The sequence below is a fragment of the Salvelinus fontinalis genome, chromosome 8 (assembly GCF_029448725.1).
Source record: "Salvelinus fontinalis isolate EN_2023a chromosome 8, ASM2944872v1, whole genome shotgun sequence".
Taxonomy (NCBI): Eukaryota; Metazoa; Chordata; class Actinopteri; order Salmoniformes; family Salmonidae; genus Salvelinus; species Salvelinus fontinalis.
This window is the reverse complement of record NC_074672.1, coordinates 18,272,810-18,295,594: the sequence shown is the minus strand read 5'-3', so window position 1 is coordinate 18,295,594 and position 22,785 is coordinate 18,272,810. Positions and strand designations below refer to the sequence as shown.

At 44.4% G+C, this 22,785-nt stretch overlaps 1 protein-coding gene across 11 annotated transcripts in view; it reads left to right on the top strand.

Annotated features, from left to right (window-relative positions):
- The window catches only part of camta1a (calmodulin binding transcription activator 1a), a 523,753-nt gene that overhangs the window by 475,739 nt on the left and 25,229 nt on the right, over positions 1–22,785 (top strand). For 10 of the 11 annotated variants that reach the window (XM_055931565.1, XM_055931568.1, XM_055931561.1 and 7 more), the window contains 3 exons: positions 1,064–3,363; positions 10,388–10,514; positions 10,836–10,970. In XM_055931565.1, coding sequence (XP_055787540.1) covers positions 1,064–3,363; positions 10,388–10,514; positions 10,836–10,970 — 2,562 coding nt within the window. Of the gene's footprint in view, positions 1–1,063; positions 3,364–10,387; positions 10,515–10,835; positions 10,971–16,564; positions 16,875–22,785 lie in introns of those variants that run through there. The other variant, XM_055931566.1, reaches the window with a different exon arrangement.

The window sequence follows — 22,785 nt, the reverse complement described above, 5'->3', positions numbered from 1 at the left end:
CACTTTTCTCCAGTGTGCCAGTGGCCATCGAAGGTGAGCATTTGTCCACTGAAGTCAGTTACGACGCCAAACTGCAGTCAGGTCAAGACCCTGGTGAGAACGACGAGCACACAGATGAGCTTCCCTGAGACGGTTTCTGACAGTTTGTGCAGAAATTCTTCGGTTGTGCAAACCCACACTTTAATCAGCTGTCCGGGTGGCTGAGCTCAGAAGCCAGATGTGGAGGTCCTGGGCTGGTGTGGTTACACGTGGTCTGCAGTTGTGAGGCCGGTTAGACGTACTGCCAAATTCTCTAAAACAATGTTAGAGGCGGCTTATGGTAGACATTCCTGCAGTCAGCATGCCAACTGCACGCTCCCTTAAAATCTGTAGCATTGTGTTGTGTGACAAAACTGCACATTTTAGAGTGACTTTTTTTTGTGCACCTGTATAATGATCATGCTGTTTAATTAGCTTTTTGATGTGCCACACCTGTCAGGTGATTGGATTATCTTGGCAAAGGAGAAATGCTCACTAACAAGGAATTAAACAAATGTGTGAACAACATTTGAGAGAAATAAGCTTTTTGTGAGTATAGTAAACTTTTATTTCAGTTCCATGAAACATGGGACCAACACTTTACATGTTGCGTTTATATTTTTTAGTTCATTGTAATTTGTAAATATTTAAACTGTATTATATGATACCTTTTTTCCATTCCACCAAAAATGAACACCCATCAAAATAAAGTTATCTTCCTTCTCTTTCTTGTGACGTGTCGAGACGGTTTATTAAATCTCCAACTAATATTCTTGTAGACAATGTATTCCATTGAACCCATTTCAGCCATTACCGGGGTGTGTTTGACAGGTGATTACAAACATTTCCGCAGTCGTAACGTTAACGGGAAAAAAGGACAGGCACAAGCAAGAGTATGAAAGAGCCCCAGGAGTAAAATGAAAGTAATCAATACAGTGAGATTGAAGTGACAAGTGGAGATTCACTGTACTATTCTGCATTCTTTCTAAATGACTGATGACTTCTACTGTATCTCTCAGTAACCTCTCCTATCTCCCTCGAACAGGCGCAGGGAGCAGCGTGCACCACAAGTGCAACAGCGCCAAACACCGCATCATCTCCCCCAAGGTGGACCCCCGTGGAGGCTACAGCAGCGGTCACTCTGAGGTCCAGAACAACGACGTGTCCGAGGGCAAGACCGAGCACAGCAGCCATGGAGGGGGAGGGAAAAGTTCCGGAGGGGGAGGGGGCAGCGCCAGGGAGAAACGCAATGGCAAGATTCCCAAGCCTGTTCTCCTTCACCAGAACAGCACGGAGGTGTCCTCTACCAACCAGGTGGAGGTCCCTGACACCACCCAGAACTCCCCCGTGTCCATCAGCAGCGGGCTGAACAGCGACCCAGACATGGCTGACAGTCCCGTGGTGACGGGCATGGGCCACGTGGCTTCCGTCATGTCCAGCCTGTCCCAGAGCGTATTCATGTCCGAGGTGACCGGGGACCCCGTCTATAGCATGTCCCCCAATGGGGGCCCCAACGCCCACCTCATGGGCCCCGACGCAGCCTCCCAGGGCCTGGTGTTGTCCGGTGTGGTGGCAGACAACCACAAGTTTGCCTTCCCCAGCGGAGGGGCTGGGGAGGGTCCCGGGGGGGCAGGGGGAGCAGATGGGCTGTCCATGCTGTCTGCAGCCGGTGTGTCTGAGGAGCTGGTCCTGTCCAGCAGCCTGGATGTCGGAGGCATGAAGATACCTGAGACCACCATGAACTTTGACCCTGACTGCTTCCTCAACAACCCCAAGCAGGGCCAGACCTACGGGGGCAGCAGGCTGAAGGGGGGCGGCAGCTCGTCCTCTTCCTCCTCTTCCTCCAACGGCACCAACGGCAGTATGCAGCGCTCTCCATCCATGTCAGACTCTGGATACAGCTTCAACTCTGCTCTGGTGAAGAACATCAAGACGGAGGACATGTCCTTCGAGCAGCAGCTGGCCACAGAGCAGGGCTATCAGGTGGGGGCGGTGGTGAGCTGTGGAGGAGGTGGAGCTGGTTCCTCTGGGGCTGGTTCAGCACAGGGCTCCCTCGGCCTGACCCCTGCAGGCTCTCTGCTGCCCTCTGGAGGAGGCCTGAGCCCCAGCACCACCCTGGAGCAGATGGACTTCAGTGCCATCGATGCCAAGCAGGAATACTCCTCCGGGGCTGGGTCAGTGGGCTATGGCCAGGCTATGAACAGCCCCCACCTCTCCCACCAGAGCCACTCGCCCAGCTTCTTCCTCCAGGACACCCAGCAGCCCGGCCAGGCCCAGCAGGGCAGGTCCTCCATGGGCCAGAAGACTCACCTGATGGAGCACAACTCCCACGACTCCACAGCTTACATGGGCCTGCAGGTGGTCAAGACGGATTCCCCTGGCATTAATGGCCACCTCCACCACCACCACCAGAGCCACCACAGGGCCAACTGCAACGGGGGCTCCCCCACCGAGGGGCCAGGGCAGGGGCCTGGGTCTCTCCAGCTTCTGCAGTACCAGGGGGGCTTCCCTGGGCTGGGGCCAGAGCATGAGGAGGTGGTGGGTCTGGAGCAGCCAGGCAGCGTGGGCTCAGGCCAGGCCGGGGGAACAGAGAACGGAGAGGGCCTACTGAAGCCTGGGGATCACCTCCAGGCCTGTGGAGGAGGCAACCCAGAGGGAGGAGGGACAGAGCACTACCTGCAGCAGGCCAACGGTGGAGGAGGTCAGGGAGGCGGAGGAGGAGGAGAAGGAGTGACCATGCATAATGGAAATGGCATCAACAATGACGGCAGCAATCGCTCACAGCAGCAGCTGCAGCCCCTCCTCCAGGGGGCTGGGATGGTCCAGGGCCTCTACAACACCGTGGGGCCCCACCAGGGCCTGGGCGGAGCGGGCTCTAACGGGGGAGCAGGCGGGGGAGGCATGGAGATCAGCCTGGACCACTTCGACATCTCCTTTGGAAACCAGTTCTCTGACCTCATCAATGACTTTATCTCTGTGGATGGTAGTGGAACCAACATGGTGGCCGGGGGAGCTCTTTACAACCACCAGCTGGTGGCCAACCACGGCTCAGACGGTCAGGCCACGCCTAGCGGAGCTCCCCAGCAGGGCCAGGAGGACGGAGGGGTAGGAGGGGCCCGGGGGGCAGGATACAGCCCCTCAGAGCTCTGTCTCCAGCCCTGCTGCAGCCCTCAGTCTCTGGGTGCCGGGGCTGGGGGTGCAGGGACGGAGTCAGGCTCTCTGGCATACATGGACGTGGCGGAGGTGGTGTCTGCAGCCGTGGCCCACGGGGCTCTGGGGATGTTGCAGGCCACAGGGAGACTCTTCATGGTCACTGACTACTCGCCCGAGTGGTCCTACCCTGAGGTGAGCCTCCACCACACTAGCAGTGCATATACTCCTTATTTCGCAAAGCATTACACTCCAATTGAGTTACCAAATGTAGTTACAAAGATGTTTTGTCGTTGGGATTGGGTAAACGCATACAGAGAGGCAATTTCTCAAGTTCCACTTTGGTCAGACAGAAATAATGGATCTCCTTCAACCAACCTGAACTGCCAAAATATAGGAAACACTTTAGTAAACCAGGGATACAAAGTATATTGAAAGCAGGTGCTTACACACAGGTGTGGTTCCTGAGCAATTTCTAACCAATGAATTAACATCCCATCATGCTTAGGGTCATGTATAAAAATGGTGGGCAGGAGGCCTCCAGAGTGGCGCAACTGTATAAAGCACTGCATTGCAGCGCTTGAGGCATCACTACAGACCCGGGTTCAACCCCAGACTGTGTCACAGCCGGCCATGACCGGGAGACCCATGAGGAGGCACACAATTGGCCCAGCGTCGTCCGGGTTAGGGGCGGGTTTGGCTGGCCAGGATTTCCTTGTTCCATCGCGCTCTAGCGACCCCATGTGGCGGGCCGGGTGCCTGCAAGCTGACTTCGGTCGCCAGCTGGACGTGTTTCCTCCAACACATTGGTGCAGCTGGCTTCCGGGTTAAACGAGCAGTGTGTCAAGAAGCAGTGTGGCTTGACAGGTTCGCGGTTCGGAGGACACATGGCTCTCGGCCTTCGCCTCTCCCAAGTCCGTATGGGAGTTTCAGCGATGGGACAAGACTGTAACTACCAATTGGGGAGAAACAGGTTGTAAAAAGTACAGAAAAAAATGCTTGGTAGACCCAGTTGCTCAATAGTTTGGCTACCATTGCTATGCACTCATAGGATGACAATACCCCCATCCGCAGGTCACTGAATGGTTTGATGAGCATGAAAATGATGTAAACCATATGCCATGGATGTCTCAGTCACCAGATCTCAACCCAATTGACCACTTATGAGAGATTCTGGAGCGGCGCCACCATCAACAAAACACCAAATAATGGCATTTCTTGTGGAAGAATGGTGTTGCATGCCCTCCAACAGAGTTCCAGAATCGATGCCAAGGCGCTTTGAAGCTGATCTGGCTCGTGGTTGTCCAACGCCCTATTTAGATTCTTTATGTTGTCGTTTCCTTTGTTTTGGCAGTTACCTGAACATATCAACATAGTTTGAATGAACTGTAATATCACTGTGCAACCACCGGATGGCAGCTCAATAAAGTACAAAACAGAGAGTAAAGGAGTCTGTGTAATGCCAGTAGCACTGTCCAACCACAGGATGGCAGCTCAATAAAGTACAAAACAGAGAGTAAAGGAGTCTGTGTAATGCCAGTAGCACTGTCCAACCACCGGATGGCAGCTCAATAAAGTACAAAACAGAGAGTAAAGGAGTCTGTGTAATGCCAGTAGCACTGTCCAACCACAGCATGGCAGCTCAATAAAGTACAAAATAGAGAGTAATGGAGTCTGTGTAATGCCAGTAGCACTGTCCAACCACCGGATGGCAGCTCAATAAAGTACAAAACAGAGAGTAAAGGAGTCTGTGTAATGCCAGTAGCACTGTCCAACCACAGGATGGCAGCTCAATAAAGTACAAAATAGAGAGTAATGGAGTCTGTGTAATGCCAGTAGCACTGTCCAACCACCGGATGGCAGCTCAATAAAGTACAAAATAGAGAGTAATGGAGTCTGTTTAATGCCAGTAGCACTGTCCAACCACTGGATGGCAGCTCAATAAAGTACAAAACAGAGAGTAAAGGAGTCTGTGTAATGCCAGTAGCACTGTCCAACCACCGGCTGGCAGCTCAATAAAGTACAAAACAGAGAGTAAAGGAGTCTGTGTAATGCCAGTAGCACTGTCCAACCACAGGATGGCAGCTCAATAAAGTACAAAACAGAGAGTAAAGGAGTCTGTGTAATGCCAGTAGCACTGTCCAACCACCGGATGGCAGCTCAATAAAGTACAAAACAGAGAGTAAAGGAGTCTGTGTAATGCCAGTAGGACTGTCCAACCACCGGATGGCAGCTCAATAAAGTACAAAACAGAGAGTAAAGGAGTCTGTGTAATGCCAGTAGCACTGTCCAACCACAGGATGGCAGCTCAATAAAGTACAAAACAGAGAGTAAAGGAGTCTGTGTAATGCCAGTAGCACTGTCCAACCACAGGATGGCAGCTCAATAAAGTACAAAATAGAGAGTAATGGAGTCTGTGTAATGCCAGTAGCACTGTCCAACCACCGGATGGCAGCTCAATAAAGTACAAAACAGAGAGTAATGGAGTCTGTTTAATGCCAGTAGCACTGTCCAACCACCGGATGGCAGCTCAATAAAGTACAAAACAGAGAGTAAAGGAGTCTGTGTAATGCCAGTAGCACTGTCCAACCACAGGATGGCAGCTCAATAAAGTACAAAATAGAGAGTAATGGAGTCTGTGTAATGCCAGTAGCACTGTCCAACCACTGGATGGCAGCTCAATAAAGTACAAAACAGAGAGTAATGGAGTCTGTTTAATGCCAGTAGCACTGTCCAACCACCGGATGGCAGCTCAATAAAGTACAAAACAGAGAGTAATGGAGTCTGTTTAATGCCAGTAGCACTGTCCAACCACAGGATGGCAGCTCAGTAAAGTACAAAACAGAGAGTAAAGGAGTCTGTTTAATGCCAGTAGCACTGTCCAACCACAGGATGGCAGCTCAATAAAGTACAAAACAGAGAGTAAAGGAGTCTGTTTAATGCCAGTAGCACTGTCCAACCACAGGATGGCAGCTCAATAAAGTACAAAACAGAGAGTAAAGGAGTCTGTGTAATGCCAGTAGCACTGTCCAACCACCGGATGGCAGCTCAATAAAGTACAAAACAGAGAGTAAAGGAGTCTGTGTAATGCCAGTAGCACTGTCCAACCACCGGATGGCAGCTCAATAAAGTACAAAACAGAGAGTAAAGGAGTCTGTGTAATGCCAGTAGCACTGTCCAACCACCGGATGGCAGCTCAATAAAGTACAAAACAGAGAGTAAAGGAGTCTGTGTAATGCCAGTAGCACTGTCCAACCACCGGATGGCAGCTCAATAAAGTACACTCCCCTATGTATTTATTTGGACAGTGATGTTAATAAAACTTTAAATGTGGCTCTATACTCCAGCATTTTGGATTTGACATCAAATGTTTTATGTGAGGCGACAGAACAGAATGTCCCCTTGTATTTGAGGGTATGTTCATACATATGTTTTACCGTTTAGAAATGATGACTTTATGTATCTAGTCCCCCATTTGAAGGTGTCATAAGTATTTGGACAAATTCACGTATAGTGTATTGCATTTACAGTCAAAAGTTAAGTACTTTGGTTCCATATTCCTAGCACACAATAACTACATCAAGCTTGTGACAACAAACTTGTTGGATGCATTTGCAGTTTGTTTTGGTTGTGTTTCAGATTATGTTGTGGGATAAATCCATTTGTCACGTTCCTGACCTGTTTCTGTTAGTTTTGTATGTGTTAGTTGGTCAGGACGTGAGTTTGGGTGGGCAGTCTATGTTTTCTGTTTCTATGTTTGTTTAAGGGTTGCCTGGTATGGCTCTCAATTAGAGGCAGGTGTTTGGCGTTTCCTCTAATTGAGAGTCATATTAAGGTAGGTGTTTTCACACTGTTTGTGGTGGGTGGTTCTGTAACGGTTCTCCTCTTCTTCCGAAGAGGAGGAGCATGGATTGAACCAAGACGCAGCGTGATACTTAGACATGATGTTTAATAAACAAAACAGAAAACACGAACGAACACTTGAAGTTACAAAACAAATAAACGATGTAGACAGACCTGAACGACGAACTCACATGAAACACGAAGAACGCATGAACACGAAAACTGCCTACATAAAACGAACGAACAAACAAAACCGAAACAGTCCCAAGTGGCGCAACGACATACACTGACACAGGAGACAACCACCCACAACAAACAGTGTGAAAACACCTACCTTAATATGACTCTCAATTAGAGGAAACGCCAAACACCTGCCTCTAATTGAGAGCCATACCAGGCAACCCTTAAACAAACATAGAAACAGAAAACATAGACTGCCCACCCAAACTCACGTCCTGACCAACTAACACATACAAAACTAACAGCAACAGGTCAGGAACGTGACACCATTTGAATTCAGTCACTTTTTGACAGCACCCCTTTTGATTTGAACGAAACCTTCGATACATATTTGCCCATCGTAGAAGTGCTCAGAAAGGGACTTTTTGGACCTGAGTGACAAAACATTCAAGAGATAAAGGTAATCAAAGTTGACCTATTTTGCATGCCCCACCATACCATGAGACATCCATTCTTAATCACTGGAAAAGATAAACAGTTGAGATTTATAGAATTTAGAGCTTACAACACAGGGTTGTCAAATAATTTTATAATTTCTGGAGAAAAAACATATACATATAAAATGTTCCTTTTTTTACCTTCAATGTCAATTAATAACGCTTACTTACACTCCAATTTGTTTCATATTCACATATTTTGTTGTGCCCACCCTCAGTTGAGACACAACATGCTCTTGAATACAAGGTGGGTGTCATGTTTTGGCTGATAAATGTATTAAAAAGTGGAATTAAATTTAAATGTCAACTTTCAAATAGTACTACAAAGATGGTTGGAGGTCCACACATAAGAGAATGTTGACTTGAATGAGAATAACTGTTGTTTTAAATTATACTGTCCTCCATTGGAAACATATTGAAATCATAGAAATATAGGTAGTAGAATAGACATGACTATTTAGGTTAACATTCGACGGTGGGTGGACCGGTGGTCATCTTTGTGGTAGTAATTAGAAGTTAAAATGTCAATTCAATTTAAATGTCAATGGTGTACCATCTAAATTGCAGTGGTCTGAAGGGATAGGTCCATTCTATGATCGCTATTTCTATGAATGAAATTACACCCACCCTGTATTCAAGAGCATGTTGTGTCTCAACTGATGGCGGGCACAACACAAACACCTCAGATGATGTCAATTAGCGTCTAAGCTACTACATGTGCAAATATTTAAAGGTTAAAGGTAAAAAAATATATATTAAAATCATAAAATAGTTTGACAACCCTGTTTGTAAGCTTTTAAATAATATCAATCTCAACCATTTATATTTCCCAGTGATGACGACATGGATGTCTCATGGTATGGTGGGGTCTGCAGAATAGGTCAACTTTGAGCACCTTTATCTCTTGAATGTTCTGACATTCAGGTCCAAAAAGTCCCTTTCTGAGCATTTCTTCAATGGGCAAACATGTATTTTTAATTGAAAAAAAAAATATATATATGTTTTTACTTGGCAAGTCAGTTAAGAACAAAATCTTATTTACAATGACAGCCTACCGGGGAACAGTGGGTTAACTGCCTTGTTCAAGGGCAGAATGACAGCTTTTTACCTTGTCAGCTCTGGGATTCGATCCAGCAACCATTCGGTTACTGGCCCAACACTCGGCTATCTGCCACCCCATGGAAATATAAATGAATGGTAAATAATGTATTGTGTCATTTTGCAGACTCTTTTATTGTAAATAAGAATAGAATATCTTTCTGAACACTTTTACATTAATGTGGATGCTGCCATGATTACGAATAATCCTGAATTAATTGTGAATAATGATGAGAGAGAAAGTTACAGATGCAAAAATATCATACCCCCATTACATGCTAACCTCTCACCATTACAATAACAGGGGAGGTTAGCATACCTCCAAGACATGCTAACCTCTCACCATTACAATAACAGGGGAGGTTAGCATACCCCCAAGACATGCTAACCTCTCATCATTACAATAACAGGGGAGGTTAGCATACCTCCAAGACATGCTAACCTCTCTCCATTACAATAACAGGGGAGGTTAGCATATCTCCAAGACATGCTAACCTCTCTCCATTACAATAACAGGGGAGGTTAGCATACCCCCAAGACATGCTAACCTCTCACCATTACAATAACAGGGGAGGTTAGCATACCTCCAAGACATACTAACCTCTCTCCATTACAATAACAGGGGAGGTTAGCATATCTCCAATACATGCTAATCTCTCTCCATTACAATAACAAGGGAGGTTAGCATTTTTGGGGGTATGATATTTATGCCTCTGTGACTTTCTCTCTCATCATTATTCACGATTCATTCTTGATTATTCTTAATCATGGTAGCATCCACATTAATGCAGAAGCATTCAGAAACATGTTCTATTCTTATTTACAATAAAAGTGACTCCAAAATGACAAAATACATGATTTACTATTCATTTCTATTGGGCACAGCATAATCCAAACCACAACCAAAACAAAATGCAAATGTATCCAACAAGTGCAGGGTCACAAGCTTGACGTAGTCATTCTGTGCTATAGGAATATTGGACCAAATACTAAACCTTTGACTAAATTGAATACACTAAGTGAAGTTGTGCAAATAGTTATGACACCTTCAAATCGGGGGACTAGATAGTCTAACGTGCTTTCACTTCTACACGGTAAAACAGATATGTATGAAAATACCCTCAAATAAAAAGTTACATTCTGTACGGTCACCTTTTATAAAACATTTCAAATCCAAAAGGCTGGAGTATAGAGCCAAATTAAAAGTTTTAGCTTCACTGTCCAAATAAATAAGGGAGGGGAGTGTACTGTATGTACAGAGAACGTCGGTTTAACGCCAAGGACACTGTTCATCCACAAGATGGCAACCACTTTGGTCAGACAGAAAAATGGCTGTAATATCACTGTCCAACCACAGGACGGCAACGCAGTAAATATAGCAGAGACATTAAACGGTTGTGTAATGCCAATGACACTCTTCCACCACTAGGTAGCAGCATTTTGAGACTACGTCACTGTGTTCACGTTATTCCTACTATTCCCCACAAGATGGCAGCATGACATTAAATCATGGCCAAATTCACACTTGCTCCCTAATACCCAGTATAGATCCAGATGATCCAGTTTCCCGCGCTGTGAGTCTGTGTGCATATCTGTTTCAGGGAGGAGTGAAGGTGCTCATCACTGGTCCATGGCAGGAGGCCAGCTCTAACTACAACTGCCTGTTTGATCAGATATCTGTCCCTGCCTCTCTCATCCAGCCTGGGGTGCTGCGCTGCTACTGCCCAGGTAAGACTGGTCTCAGTGGCCTGGCCTTGACACACCCTCTGGATCCTTCCACCAGGGTTGACTGGAAACAAAGTGTACTGTACCTACCAGGGATATCAGTCGTTATCTTTTAGACTTAGATCAGCATACATTACATGAAGGTCTGTACTCATGTCTCTGTTCCTCAGTGGAGATTGTCTCCCTGGCCACTGAGAAGTTTTAAGAAGAAGAATATAAAGTTCCAAGGAGGTCTACAGGTGGTTAGAGTCAGGAGCATTGGAGTTGTAGCAGTTGTCAGTGAAGTGTCTGACTCGGACTCCCTCGGTCTGTCTCTGTCCACAGCTCATGACACTGGGCTGGTGACACTGCAGGTGACTGCCAGTAACCAGATCATCTCTAACTCAGTGGTGTTTGAGTACAAAGCCCGCGCTCTGCCCTCACTGCCCTCCTCACAACACGACTGGCTCTCACTGGACGGTAAGACATCTCGGTCTATCTTCCTCTCTCTTTTTGCCTCACTATGTCTTTCTGTGTCTCTTTATTTCTCTCTCTGCTTCCCCCTCTCTCTTTATCTCTCTCTCTGCTTCCCCCTCTCTCTTTATCTCTCTCTCTGCTTCCCCTTCTCTCTTTCTCTCTCTGCTTCCCCTTCTCTCTTTCTCTCTCTCCCTGCTTCCCCTTCTCTCTTTGTCTCTCTCCCTGCTTCCCCCTCTCTTTCTCTCTCTGCTTCCCCCTCTCTTTCTCTCTTGTTCTCCTTCCCCGTCTTTCTTCCTCTCTCTTTTTGCCTCACTATGTCTTTCTGTGTCTCTTTATCGCTCTCTCTGCTTCCCCCTCTCTCTTTATCTCTCTCTCTGCTTCCCCCTCTCTCTTTTTCTCTCTCTCTCTTGCTCTCCCTGTCCTTCTGCCCTGGGCACCAGAGAAGTGCTATCTGCTGGCTCATCCTAAATGACTCTCCGCTGTGCTGTCGTGTTGCTGCTCTGTGTGTCACAAATCACAACTACCTGTGTATTTATATTACAGTATGTTCTATAGGCATGTGGCTGTGTGGTGGCTGGTCCATGATGGACAGTAATCACTTGAAGATTGAGTTGGATTTCAGTACATTGGAGAGTACTAGTCCTTTTCCTGTTGTCCTGTATCTGTGAGAGGATCCTGTAGTGTTAATAATGTGGTCTGATAGACATTTTGGAATCAATATATGCAGTGAATCAACTTCATTATGGGCTTTCAGGACCATGGAGAACATTAGTCATCAGTCATCAGGTGTGATAGCATCAGTGAGTCAACTCCATTGGGATCTTGGGATCAGGTTTTATTTCAGGACCATGGAGAACACTAGTCTTGTTCTGTGTCTTCAATGTTTTCTGATGTCAGGATCAATAGTTGGGTCAAATGAGTACCTTTTGGGTAGTGTAAAGATTTTATTTCACCTAGTTTTAACATTCTGCCATACAGAGGACATGTTCAATTTAATACAAAACACATGTTCCCATCTCAAGAGGTTAAATACCAAAATGACCACACTAAGAGACTATTAAGTGCCACATAAAGTAACAGGGTTGACCGTAACTGGGTTGACCGTAACAGGGTTAACGATTTAATCAGCCATAAATCCCATGTCAGAGGAAATGGAAGCTTGTTGTGTGCAACAGGGAGGGGCAATTGAATGCAAGCTTCATTACAATTACACATGAATTGTAATTGCTTAAGAAATTCTAGCCTGTCTATCTATGGGGAACAGGGTTGACGTGTTATGCTGGACCTCCTCAGTTTTCCACCACAAAACACTAGAAAATGGCCAAAAACAGTAGAACCAGCTCTTGCTTTTACATTATCATTTGCCTTTTAGATATTCAATGTTTCTTTTGAACATAAAACAATATGCATGTATCGTTACAGCATATTAAAACCAGAGTACAGTTCACGCGACAGGGTTGACATTAAAATGAGGGACAGACCTTTCATGTGATTAGATGAATCACTAATCACATGAATTAAATAATCATCTCCAGAAATGACTTTGTCAAAGAAACAATAACGAGGGCTTTACAATAATGATAAAACGTGGATACATGTTGGGGTTCAGTGGGTTGAAATCTTCCTAGAAGTCACAGAGGGACATGTCTAAATGCAGCATTTAGTCTTTATTCATACATAAAAAAACCTGATTGAATGAATTCTTCATGTGGTCTATATTAAAGGGCACTTGGTTTAATAAAACAGGCTTTCAATCTTCAATATTGGTGCAAAATTCCTACTTAAAATATCAAAGTGAAAAGGCACTCCGTTCGTGGAACGACCCAATTGTAGTGTATCAACTGTAGTAGAAACTCAGTTCATCTTGGGTTTGATTTGGACCATGGACCAGAACCATGAAGAGCACCAGTCCTTGTCCTGTGTCTTTCAGACGATGCTATTGTGTTCTGATAGACATGTCAGGATCCATATCTAATAGCTGCAGTGAATCGACTTAGTTGATCATGGATGTTAGAGTCTTGGCATCACTGCAAATAGATCTCCTCGAACCACTATGACATACATGAGTGTATGTTGTTCGGCACACATGGGAATTTTGATTGGCTGCACAATGAAGACTAGGGCTCAAGGACTTCGCAGCAGGAAGTCTTGTGAATTAGTATATTTAGACTGCAATGAAGTGAGGCACTTGAGTAGGGTGAGTGTACTGTATGAATGAATGGTGGAGGGATACACTGGTTCCGCCGCACCGCACCACATCTGCCTGGGAGCCGGTGGTTCTTGATTATTCAATCCCACTCCCTCAAGGGGCGTCTGCAATGCAGCTGTCCCGTCAGCCCGCTCCTGTACTCTCCTCCCCTCTCTTCACCATGCCCTACTTTAGCCTGTCAATGCACAGTCGCACACACACACTGCAGTAGCTGCCTCACAGGTCCATTCATACAGTACACTCACCCTACTCTCTCTGTCTCACAGGTCCATTCATACAGTACACTCACCCTACTCTCTCTGCCTCACAGGTCCATTCATACAGTACACTCACCCTACTCTCTCTGCCTCACAGGTCCATTCATACAGTACACTCACCCTACTCTCTCTGCCTCACAGGTCCATTCATACAGTACACTCACCCTACTCTCTCTGTCTCACAGGTCCATTCATACAGTACACTCACCCTACTCTCTCTGCCTCACAGGTCCATTCATACAGTACACTCACCCTACTCTCTCTGCCTCACAGGTCCATTCATACAGTACACTCACCCTACTCTCTCTGCCTCACAGGTCCATTCATACAGTACACTCACCCTACTCTCTCTGCCTCACAGGTCCATTCATACAGTACACTCACCCTACTCTCTCTGCCTCACAGGTCCATTCATACAGTACACTCACCCTACTCTCTCTGCCTCACAGGTCCATTCATAGAACCAGTCTCGCTACTCTACACTCCACACTACGCTAAGGAGCTGAGGGAAAACAGAGTCTGATCTATTACCTTACTACTTCTATTAACCCTTTCCCCTCTCCCGCTTTCTGCCTTGATATTGTCTTGCTATTGGTATTGGCTTGTGGTTGCATTTTGCCGGTTATTTTGGATCCTCTCATTTGCCATGTATGGTAATCATTTATTTGATGTATTTTTCCACTCTGTTCATGTCCAAAGATTTCATGCTGGCTTTTCAGATGTATGCCTCTGTTGCCTCATGCCTATCCTGATGATACTCATAAATACTAAATGGTGTTTGTTAAGTTCATCCTGCTAGAATCAACAGAGCCCTGAAGCAGCTGGTCTAGTCCCAGATAGCACCCTATTCCCTATATAGTGCACTACTTTTGACCAGAGTCCTATGTGGGGAATAGGGTAGCATGTGGGACCTGGGTGGTTGAACAGGCCATCCCTTGGTCACTTGTCTCAGGTGAATTGATCCAGATTGGATCCAGATGATTGGTGAGATAAACTGATTCAGACTGGTGTCAGTTGATCCATTCATGTTTAAAAACTCAACATAGCAAATGTATGTGTGCTGTAGATTTCCTTTCTATTTAGTATAGTGTTTTTTACATAAACCTGGCAGGACTGAAGGTATGCGAGTTCCCCTTTTCTTTACATACAACATTGTTGCAATGCTCTATTTAAGAAATACTCAACTCAATGTCAATCAAAGTGCATCAATTGTGGTTTTCTTAATGCTGTTTACGCAGGACTGCAGTGGCTGGTATGAATAACATACTGATTGCCAGTAACCTTAGTGACAAGAGAAAAAAGAACAAGGTGATACAATAGTATCATCCAGGATCATCCCCCCTGCCCTTTGCCCTCAGAACAGCCTCAATTTGTCGAGGCATGGACTCTACAAGGTGTCAAAAGCATTTCACAGGGATGCTGTCCCATGTTGACTCCAATGCTTCCCACAGTTGTGTCAAATTGGCTGGATGTCCTTTGGGTGGTGGACCATTCTTGATACAAACGGGAAACTGTTGCGTGTGAGAAACCCAGTAGCGTTTCAGTTCTTGACACAAACCGGTGCACCTGGCATCTACTACCATACCCCATGTAAAAGCACTTCAATATGTTGTCTTATCCATTCACCCTCAATGGCACACATACACAATCCATGTCTCAATTGTCTCAAGGCTTAAAAATCCTTATTTTACCTGTCTCCTCCCCTTAATCTACACTGATTGAAGTAGATTTAACAGGTGACATCAATAGGGGATCATAGCGTTCACCTGGATTCACCTGGTCGGTCTGTGTCATGGAAACAGCAGGTGTTCATAATGTTTTGTAGACTCAGTGAATATGTAGCCATTTTACAGCTGCACAATTTATTATATTAAAATGAAGAATATAGTATGATATAGATGTTCATATTTCCACCTAATGCATTGTATACCGCTGCCTTTACACGCTTCATTTAATGAAATGTTGCACGTGCTACAGCACAGATAAACGTAACCTAGAAAAGACACCATTCCAGAGCTACTATATATGTAATACGACACTTAACCATTTGTGTGCCTGTATTGATCCATAATTCTATCACTCATTAACCTACATCATTTAATTCCCATTCTTTAATAATAATAATAATAAGAGTTTAAATTGTCAGTAGGGTATAAGCTAAAGCTATTGGGTTCTCTTTCCCTTATCCGTTCATTTTGAAACTGTGCTATGATGTGCTAATGGTACGTACACAGCTGCCTGCCTTCCTGCCTTCCTTGATTTGTCATAATGCAGAGTGGGGGAGGAGCGCTTTTCCTTTCCTCTGCAGCACTGCAGGTACGGAGCCATGGGCAGGACAGAAAACACTGAGGTATGGGAGCTGCAGAACAGGCTAATCAGAACCCACTAATCATTCTCTGTCCATGGTCCTGGACGGTCCCGGTGGCACTCGCTAATCGGGTACTGGTTCATTAGGAAGACAGTGCGCGCCAAATTAAGCCACACAGAGCTGCTAACCTCTCCGGTTGGTTCTCCATCTAATCTGAAAGTAAAGAGCTGTAGTAAAACTATCTACCAACCCGCATAACAAACCAAGAGACTGACCGTGGTCTACACAATGCATGGTCACGGTGTGCATGTTAGGTAGGCTAAATACGGTAAATTAGCGCAGACAGGGCAACAAGCGGTTTGCTCCAAATGAATCATTTCGATATAGACTGGAGCTGACATTTACCACGGGAGATAACGAATCCTTTGAATGCTACTCACTTTCAGGGACAATGAACCGAAGTAGGCCTAGCTGCAGGATACATATCAGGATGCGTCGAATATTTTCCCCATAAGATTAAATCAAACGAGAGAAAAACCGAATTGTACAAAACATGTACCCACCTCAGATCTGTGTCGATCGGCAGTTGAACATTAAAAAGTAAAAGTAACATTATAAATACTAATGAGAGCGCCAAGTTGGCGCGAGCTTTTAAAAGCTCGACGGCTTGAAGGGAAAACGAGGGCGTCTGTTTACCTGCGGCACGTGCGCACGACAACGTCTACTCTTGGCGATACGTTTTATTTTACTGCAGGCTAGTGAGGGACGGAGTAGAGAGAAGCGCAGGAGGGGAAGGAGGGGGTCGGAGAGAGAAAGAAGTGAAGGGGAGGGGGCTATGGTGGGAAGAGTAGTGAGCGGTATTTATCTCTCTCTATCTTCCCTCACGTCGCTCTTTCACTTTGTTCTATTGTTGATGAGTGCTCTATCGAGCTTCTACACGTCAAGGATATTTTTACTCATAGCATCATTCATTACCTAGAAACTGTGGGAATTGGGAAACTGTGCACATAATTGAAATGCAGCATGCTTGGACTTTTGTCAGGATGCCAGTGAATGACATCTGCTTTTCCTAAAGAGAAGGAAAACAGTTTGGCTTTTCAGGGGGATTCTACCAATGGAAAATGAAGTAGAAGGTTAGATGTGTTTAGTTTCATATTTGTGGTGGACGGTGTTGTGGTGTATCTGTGTGTTATCTACTGGCGACTAACAGGAGAAGTTAAGTTACACAGGCGTTAGCGGTATTACTCCAAGGCTGACTGTACATTAACTCTGTATTGTTTCAAGACGAGTTATACCCTCAGGTTAAGCAGCAGTTTCACTGTCTGTGACTGTCTCCTTCATTTCACACTGTAGCAGTAGAGTAGTTAGTGTGGAACTACCACTGTACTCTTTGACTCTGTCTCATTATATGCCATTTCAGTTTTATTTGCATAGTCAATTAAACTGTAGCTTAGCATTGGTTCCAGCACTATCCAGAACATGCATAGGCTTCAAATGGTAGCATGGTTTCACAGCTTAATATCACAGCATAAGTATTACTCAAAAAGCCAGGTAGGTTATCGACAGTTTATTTATCGCCTACGAACGAGATACTCTCAAAAAGCCTGAAAATGTCGGTAGCAAGGCGGTGATGCTTTCACGTGTAGGTGAAGGAAGTTGCTAGGATACAACTACTAGAGATGCCTTTTTGATGACTGGACACTTCAAATACTTTGTCTCATGGCTTCAACGATATTCTGCAGAAGGGTTTTGTTACTAAATAGCTCTTCACGGGTTTCTAATAGCGCATTTCCCCCCTCTTGTTGATCATGTGATTTAAAAGTATCGGGGAGTCAGGCTAGGTGGCTGTCGCATCCTGTTGTTCGGTCATGCTATCTTTTTAGCTTCGGTCGCTAAATCATATATATCTTACAACATGCCACAGTTGTGAAACTGGTTTTGTCTCGTTGTATGGTCTGTATTATGAGCACGCGAGAACTAAAGAAGTCAGTTACTAATCATTAGTTTTCTCGCATCAAGTAAGCACGCAAAAGGTACCCTGCTGTAGCCCTCCTGGTCAACTTGTTTTTGAGTTTAAGAAACACGATGCAGTGAATAGCAAAATGAGCGCTCGCGTAGTTTATTGTCTGCGAGAACGTTTTCAGCACCACGGGTCATTGGACAGCGACATTAGCGCGCGTCTATTTGTGAAAAGTATGCAGTTCACTTAGTATCATATTATTTTAGCTCTTCCCGTCATGTTTAATAACTGTAACAGATCTGTTGATTTGAATGTAAACTCTGAATGTAGCCTATCACTCGCCCACCTCTGCAAAAATATGTTAAGTTCTTTACCCCCTAAAAAGCCCTGTCGAGTTGGTGTCACATAACTGCATGTATTGACTATGTGAAAAGTAGAACAGAACTTCAGAGTGGCATGTTGCAGTCAGTTTATCCCGTAAGACATTGGCAGATGTCAATTCTTGTTAAACTAATGATAGCAACACACAGACACCAGAGAAGCTATTATAATGTGCCTACCATAGTATGTTTCAAATGCAATTGTAATAATGTACTGCTGCAGGAGTTTGTCTACTCCATTCAGAAATGGTTGATAGAATGAGAGCAGCTCCAGTAAAGTGGAAATGCTTACCTGGGAATGGCCAGCCTCTGGGCATGGCTTTACAGAAACCTGTGGAGGGAGGAATTGGCTCTTTGGAGAACATGACTCATTTGTTTCTTCTCTCTATGCATCCCCTTAAGGCAATTTGTGTCTTCTCTCTATGCATCCCCTTAAGGCAATTTGTGTCTTCTCTCTATGTATCCCCTTAAGGCAATGTGTGTCTTCTCTTTATGCATCCCCTTAAGGCAATTTGTGTCTTCTCTCTATGCATCCCCTTAAGGCAATTTGTGTCTTCTCTCTATGCATCCCCTTAAGGCAATGTGTGTCTTCTCTCTATGCATCCCCTTAAGGCAATTTGTTTATTCTCTCTATGCATCCCCTTAAGGCAATTTGTGTCTTCTCTCTATGCATCCCCTTAAGGCAATGTGAGTCTTCTCTCTATGCATCCCCTTAAGGCAATTTGTGTCTTCTCTCTATGCATCCCCTTAAGGCAATTTGTGTCTTCTCTCTATGCATCCCCTTAAGGCAATGTGTGTCTTCTCTCTATGCATCCCCTTAAGGCAATGTGTGTCTTCTCTCTAGGCATCCCCTTAAGGCAATTTGTTTATTCTCTCTATGCATCCCCTTAAGGCAATTTGTGTCTTCTCTCTATGCATCCCCTTAAGACAATTTGTGATGACCCAATTCAAGTTCCCACACATACAACGTTTTTAGCAAATGTGTCTGTGTGCCCATTCAATAGCTCTACCATAAGTTATAGTTGTTGGTAAATGTTAATAGCTTACCATTTACTCAGGCTGAGCACAGTATACTGTCAATAGTTGTGTGTTTCCAACACATATCAGTGGGGGACTATTACTTGCCAAGATGCTGTCATATCATACCACATGTCAAAACTATTACTGACACAGACAGATGACGTTACATTGCTGTGACACATGCAGTGATTTAAATCAAATCAACGTTTATTGGTTGCGTACACCGTTTTGCAGATATTATCACAGGTGCAGCGAAATGCTTATGTTTCTAGCTCCAACAGAACAGTAATATCTAGCAATACAATCCAAATGTTTTAAGAAAGAACAAGAAATTAAGAAATTGCTTCTGTTTAGCTGACTAACAAGTGTAAGCTGTGCCTTCATACAGCTGCATAAGGGTATTTGGGTTGTCGTTTATCATAGTGTCAATCCATGTGTCTTCTTTAGGATAGCATTTTCATGGTTTTAGGAATAGGATACTTTAGGGCTAGTTACAGAGGGTCAAAGACCATAACCACAAGACATGCTAACCTCTCACCATTAACTGTAACAGGGGAGGTTAGCATGTCTTGGGGGTATGATCTTTGACCCTCAGTGTAACTTTCGGGCTCATCATTATTCACAATTCATTCAGGATTATCTGTAATCATGGGTAGTATCCACATGAATGTAGAAGTGTTTATAAACATATTCTATTCTTATTTAAAATAAAAGTGAATACAAAATGACATAATACATTATTTATCATGAATTTCTATTGGGCACAAAATAATCTGAAACACAACCAAAACGAACTGCAAATGCATCCAACAATTTTGTAGAGCCACAAGCTTGATGTGCGTGCTAGGAATATGCAACCTAATACCAAACTTTTGACTACTTTATTTATAAGAATCTTTAGGGGTGTCAATCATTTTGACCCCTACTTTTTTTAGATGTTTATTTCTTGTTAAACAAAATCTCTTTCTCCGAGCAATATTATTAGCATAAAATAATATAATTTCCCCAGGTTTTTGAGCATACAATATAGCTCAGTATTTGAATTATAGATTTTATACAGTCATTATTGCTCATCGTTATCAAGGGTGTCAATCATTTCGGACATCACTGTACGTGTAAAAGTCTAGTGTGATTTATTCTGTGCTACATTCTACAGTGCACGTTTGATATAATCATAGGTTTTGTGTAGTAATTAGCACAGCAGGTATTTGTCATTTTCTGTAATAGCAGATACCAAGCAGTAATTCCCCTTTGTTGTCTCTTCTCGTGGCAGTTCACTGGCTTGTGAGAGCAGAGCAGTCTGAAATATAGAGTACCTCGTCAGTCTTGACGTTGAATTGAAATTGAGCTGCTTCACCTCTGGAGCTGGACTGATGCCATGAGGTCAGGCGCATGCTACCTGGTTAGCTTATTTCCAACCTTGCCAAGCGGGACTGTCAAATTAGGAGCCGCTAAACAGACTGTGTGAAGTATAAAGCAGCCATTGACTTTCTGTTACAGCTGTGTGCTCCTCTATTGTTATGTATGTAGAATCATGTAGAGTGTAGAAGAACCCTGTTCCATGAAAGATCTGATTCTATCTGAATAATACAGTGATAGAGGAAAAGCTTCAGCTAAACTTGTTGCTTTACATTAGTCAATACTAATATGTTGCAAGAGAAGGTGAGAAGCCTACATCCTGGTTTTCTGCTGATATATACTGTACTTAACTATTACTGTGCAATCGATGCAAGATGGATTTTCTCCTGCAGAATTCATGTGCGATGAAGGTCCCGAGGGTTACGAACCAGGTTAGAGATGGATAAACTTTATTAGTCCACTCGAGATGGAAATGTGTCTTCTGTTTTTATCTGCTTCTGCTTTGATTCACCCCTTCGTCACACACACACACACACACACACACACACACACACACACACACACACACACACACACACACACACACAGACAGACAGACAGACAGACAGACACACAGACACACAGACAGACAGACAGACAGACAGACAGACAGACAGACAGACAGACACACACACACACACACACACACACACACACACACACACACACACACACACACACACACACACACACACACACACATTAGGTTGGAGATGTTAGAACAGAGGGCAGCCGAGGGTGCAAAGCAACATTACAATTAAAATAATAAAAGCTGCATCAATAGACTGCACTTTTCCTCTCATTGACCCCTATATTCACGCAGGTAGATGTTTATTGGGATGAGTCTTGTCCTTGAGGCAGAACTGAGCTATTTCTGCTAGATGGGTCAGCGCCAAAGTAAAATTTGACTATATTGTAAAGATTAATGAAAAAAATGTATTTTTGGTCTTCATTTAAGGTTAGGGTTAAGCATTAGGGTTAGCAGTGTGGTTAAGGTTAGGTTTAAAATCTGAATTTATGACTTTGTGGCTGTGCCAACTAGTGACCACTCTGCAGAGCTGCCTCCAGAACAAGATTCATGACAAAAAACGCTAACCTGCTATAATCACCACAGGACATTTGATTCTATCTATGTAGTGTTCGTAATAGGAAAGGTCTGGTGTTCTTCTGATTTTGACCAATGACGACCCTTGTTGTTGTTTCTTTGTTGGGTCAAGCTGACACATTTGTGGGGTCAATGTTTTCAGATAAATGCACTCTCCTCAAAAAATTACGAAAATTAACTTGTTTCTGTGGTCTTAACTTTTGGTCTTTTCAAACCTCTCATCAATATCCTATACTCTGTCCAGGAGAAAGAATACTGCACATAAACCCATTACAAGCTGAAGGAAGAGGAAACACTATTAAAGAAACCCTCCACAATGGACAGAACAAACAAAGCTGGTCATTATGCCAAAGAAAGAAGGCAACTTAGCCTTTGATTATCAGTGTACCCATGGGTCCCAGCTGTGTGGGCCTGTGCCAGATGGCCTAGCAACCTCTTCCTTTAGACAGGCACAAATACCAGCTTCTGTCAATCAGGAGAATATGCTGCACAGTCACAGACTCTGAGGGTGGTAGGACCACAGTCTTTCTAACTACTGAACATGTGGGGGTTTGCTATAGCCACAGCTTGTCTATTAGACTACATGTGGGGGTTTGCTATAGCCACAGCTTGTCTATTAGACTACATGTGGGGGTTTGCTATAGCCACAGCTTGTCTATTAGACTACATGTGGGGGTTTGCTATAGCCACAGCTTGTCTATTAGACTACATGTGGGGGTTTGCTATAGCCACAGCTTGTCTATTAGACTATATGTGGGGGTTTGCTATAGCCACAGCTTGTCTATTAGACTACATGTGGGGGTTTGCTATAGCCACAGCTTGTCTATTAGACTACATGTGGGGGTTTGCTATAGCCACAGCTTGTCTATTAGACTACATGTGGGGGTTTGCTATAGCCACAGCTTGTCTATTAGACTACATGTGGGGGTTTGCTATAGCCACAGCTTGTCTATTAGACTACATGTGGGGGTTTGCTATAGCCACAGCTTGTCTATTAGACTATATGTGGGGGTTTGCTATAGCCACAGCTTGTCTATTAGACTACATGTGGGGGTTTGCTACAGTTTTCACACAGAGGTTGGACCCAGCCTTTCTAGATCAGTACATGTGGGGGTTTGCTACAGCATTCACACAGAGGTTGGACCCAGCCTTTCTAGATCAATACATGTGGGGGTTTGCTA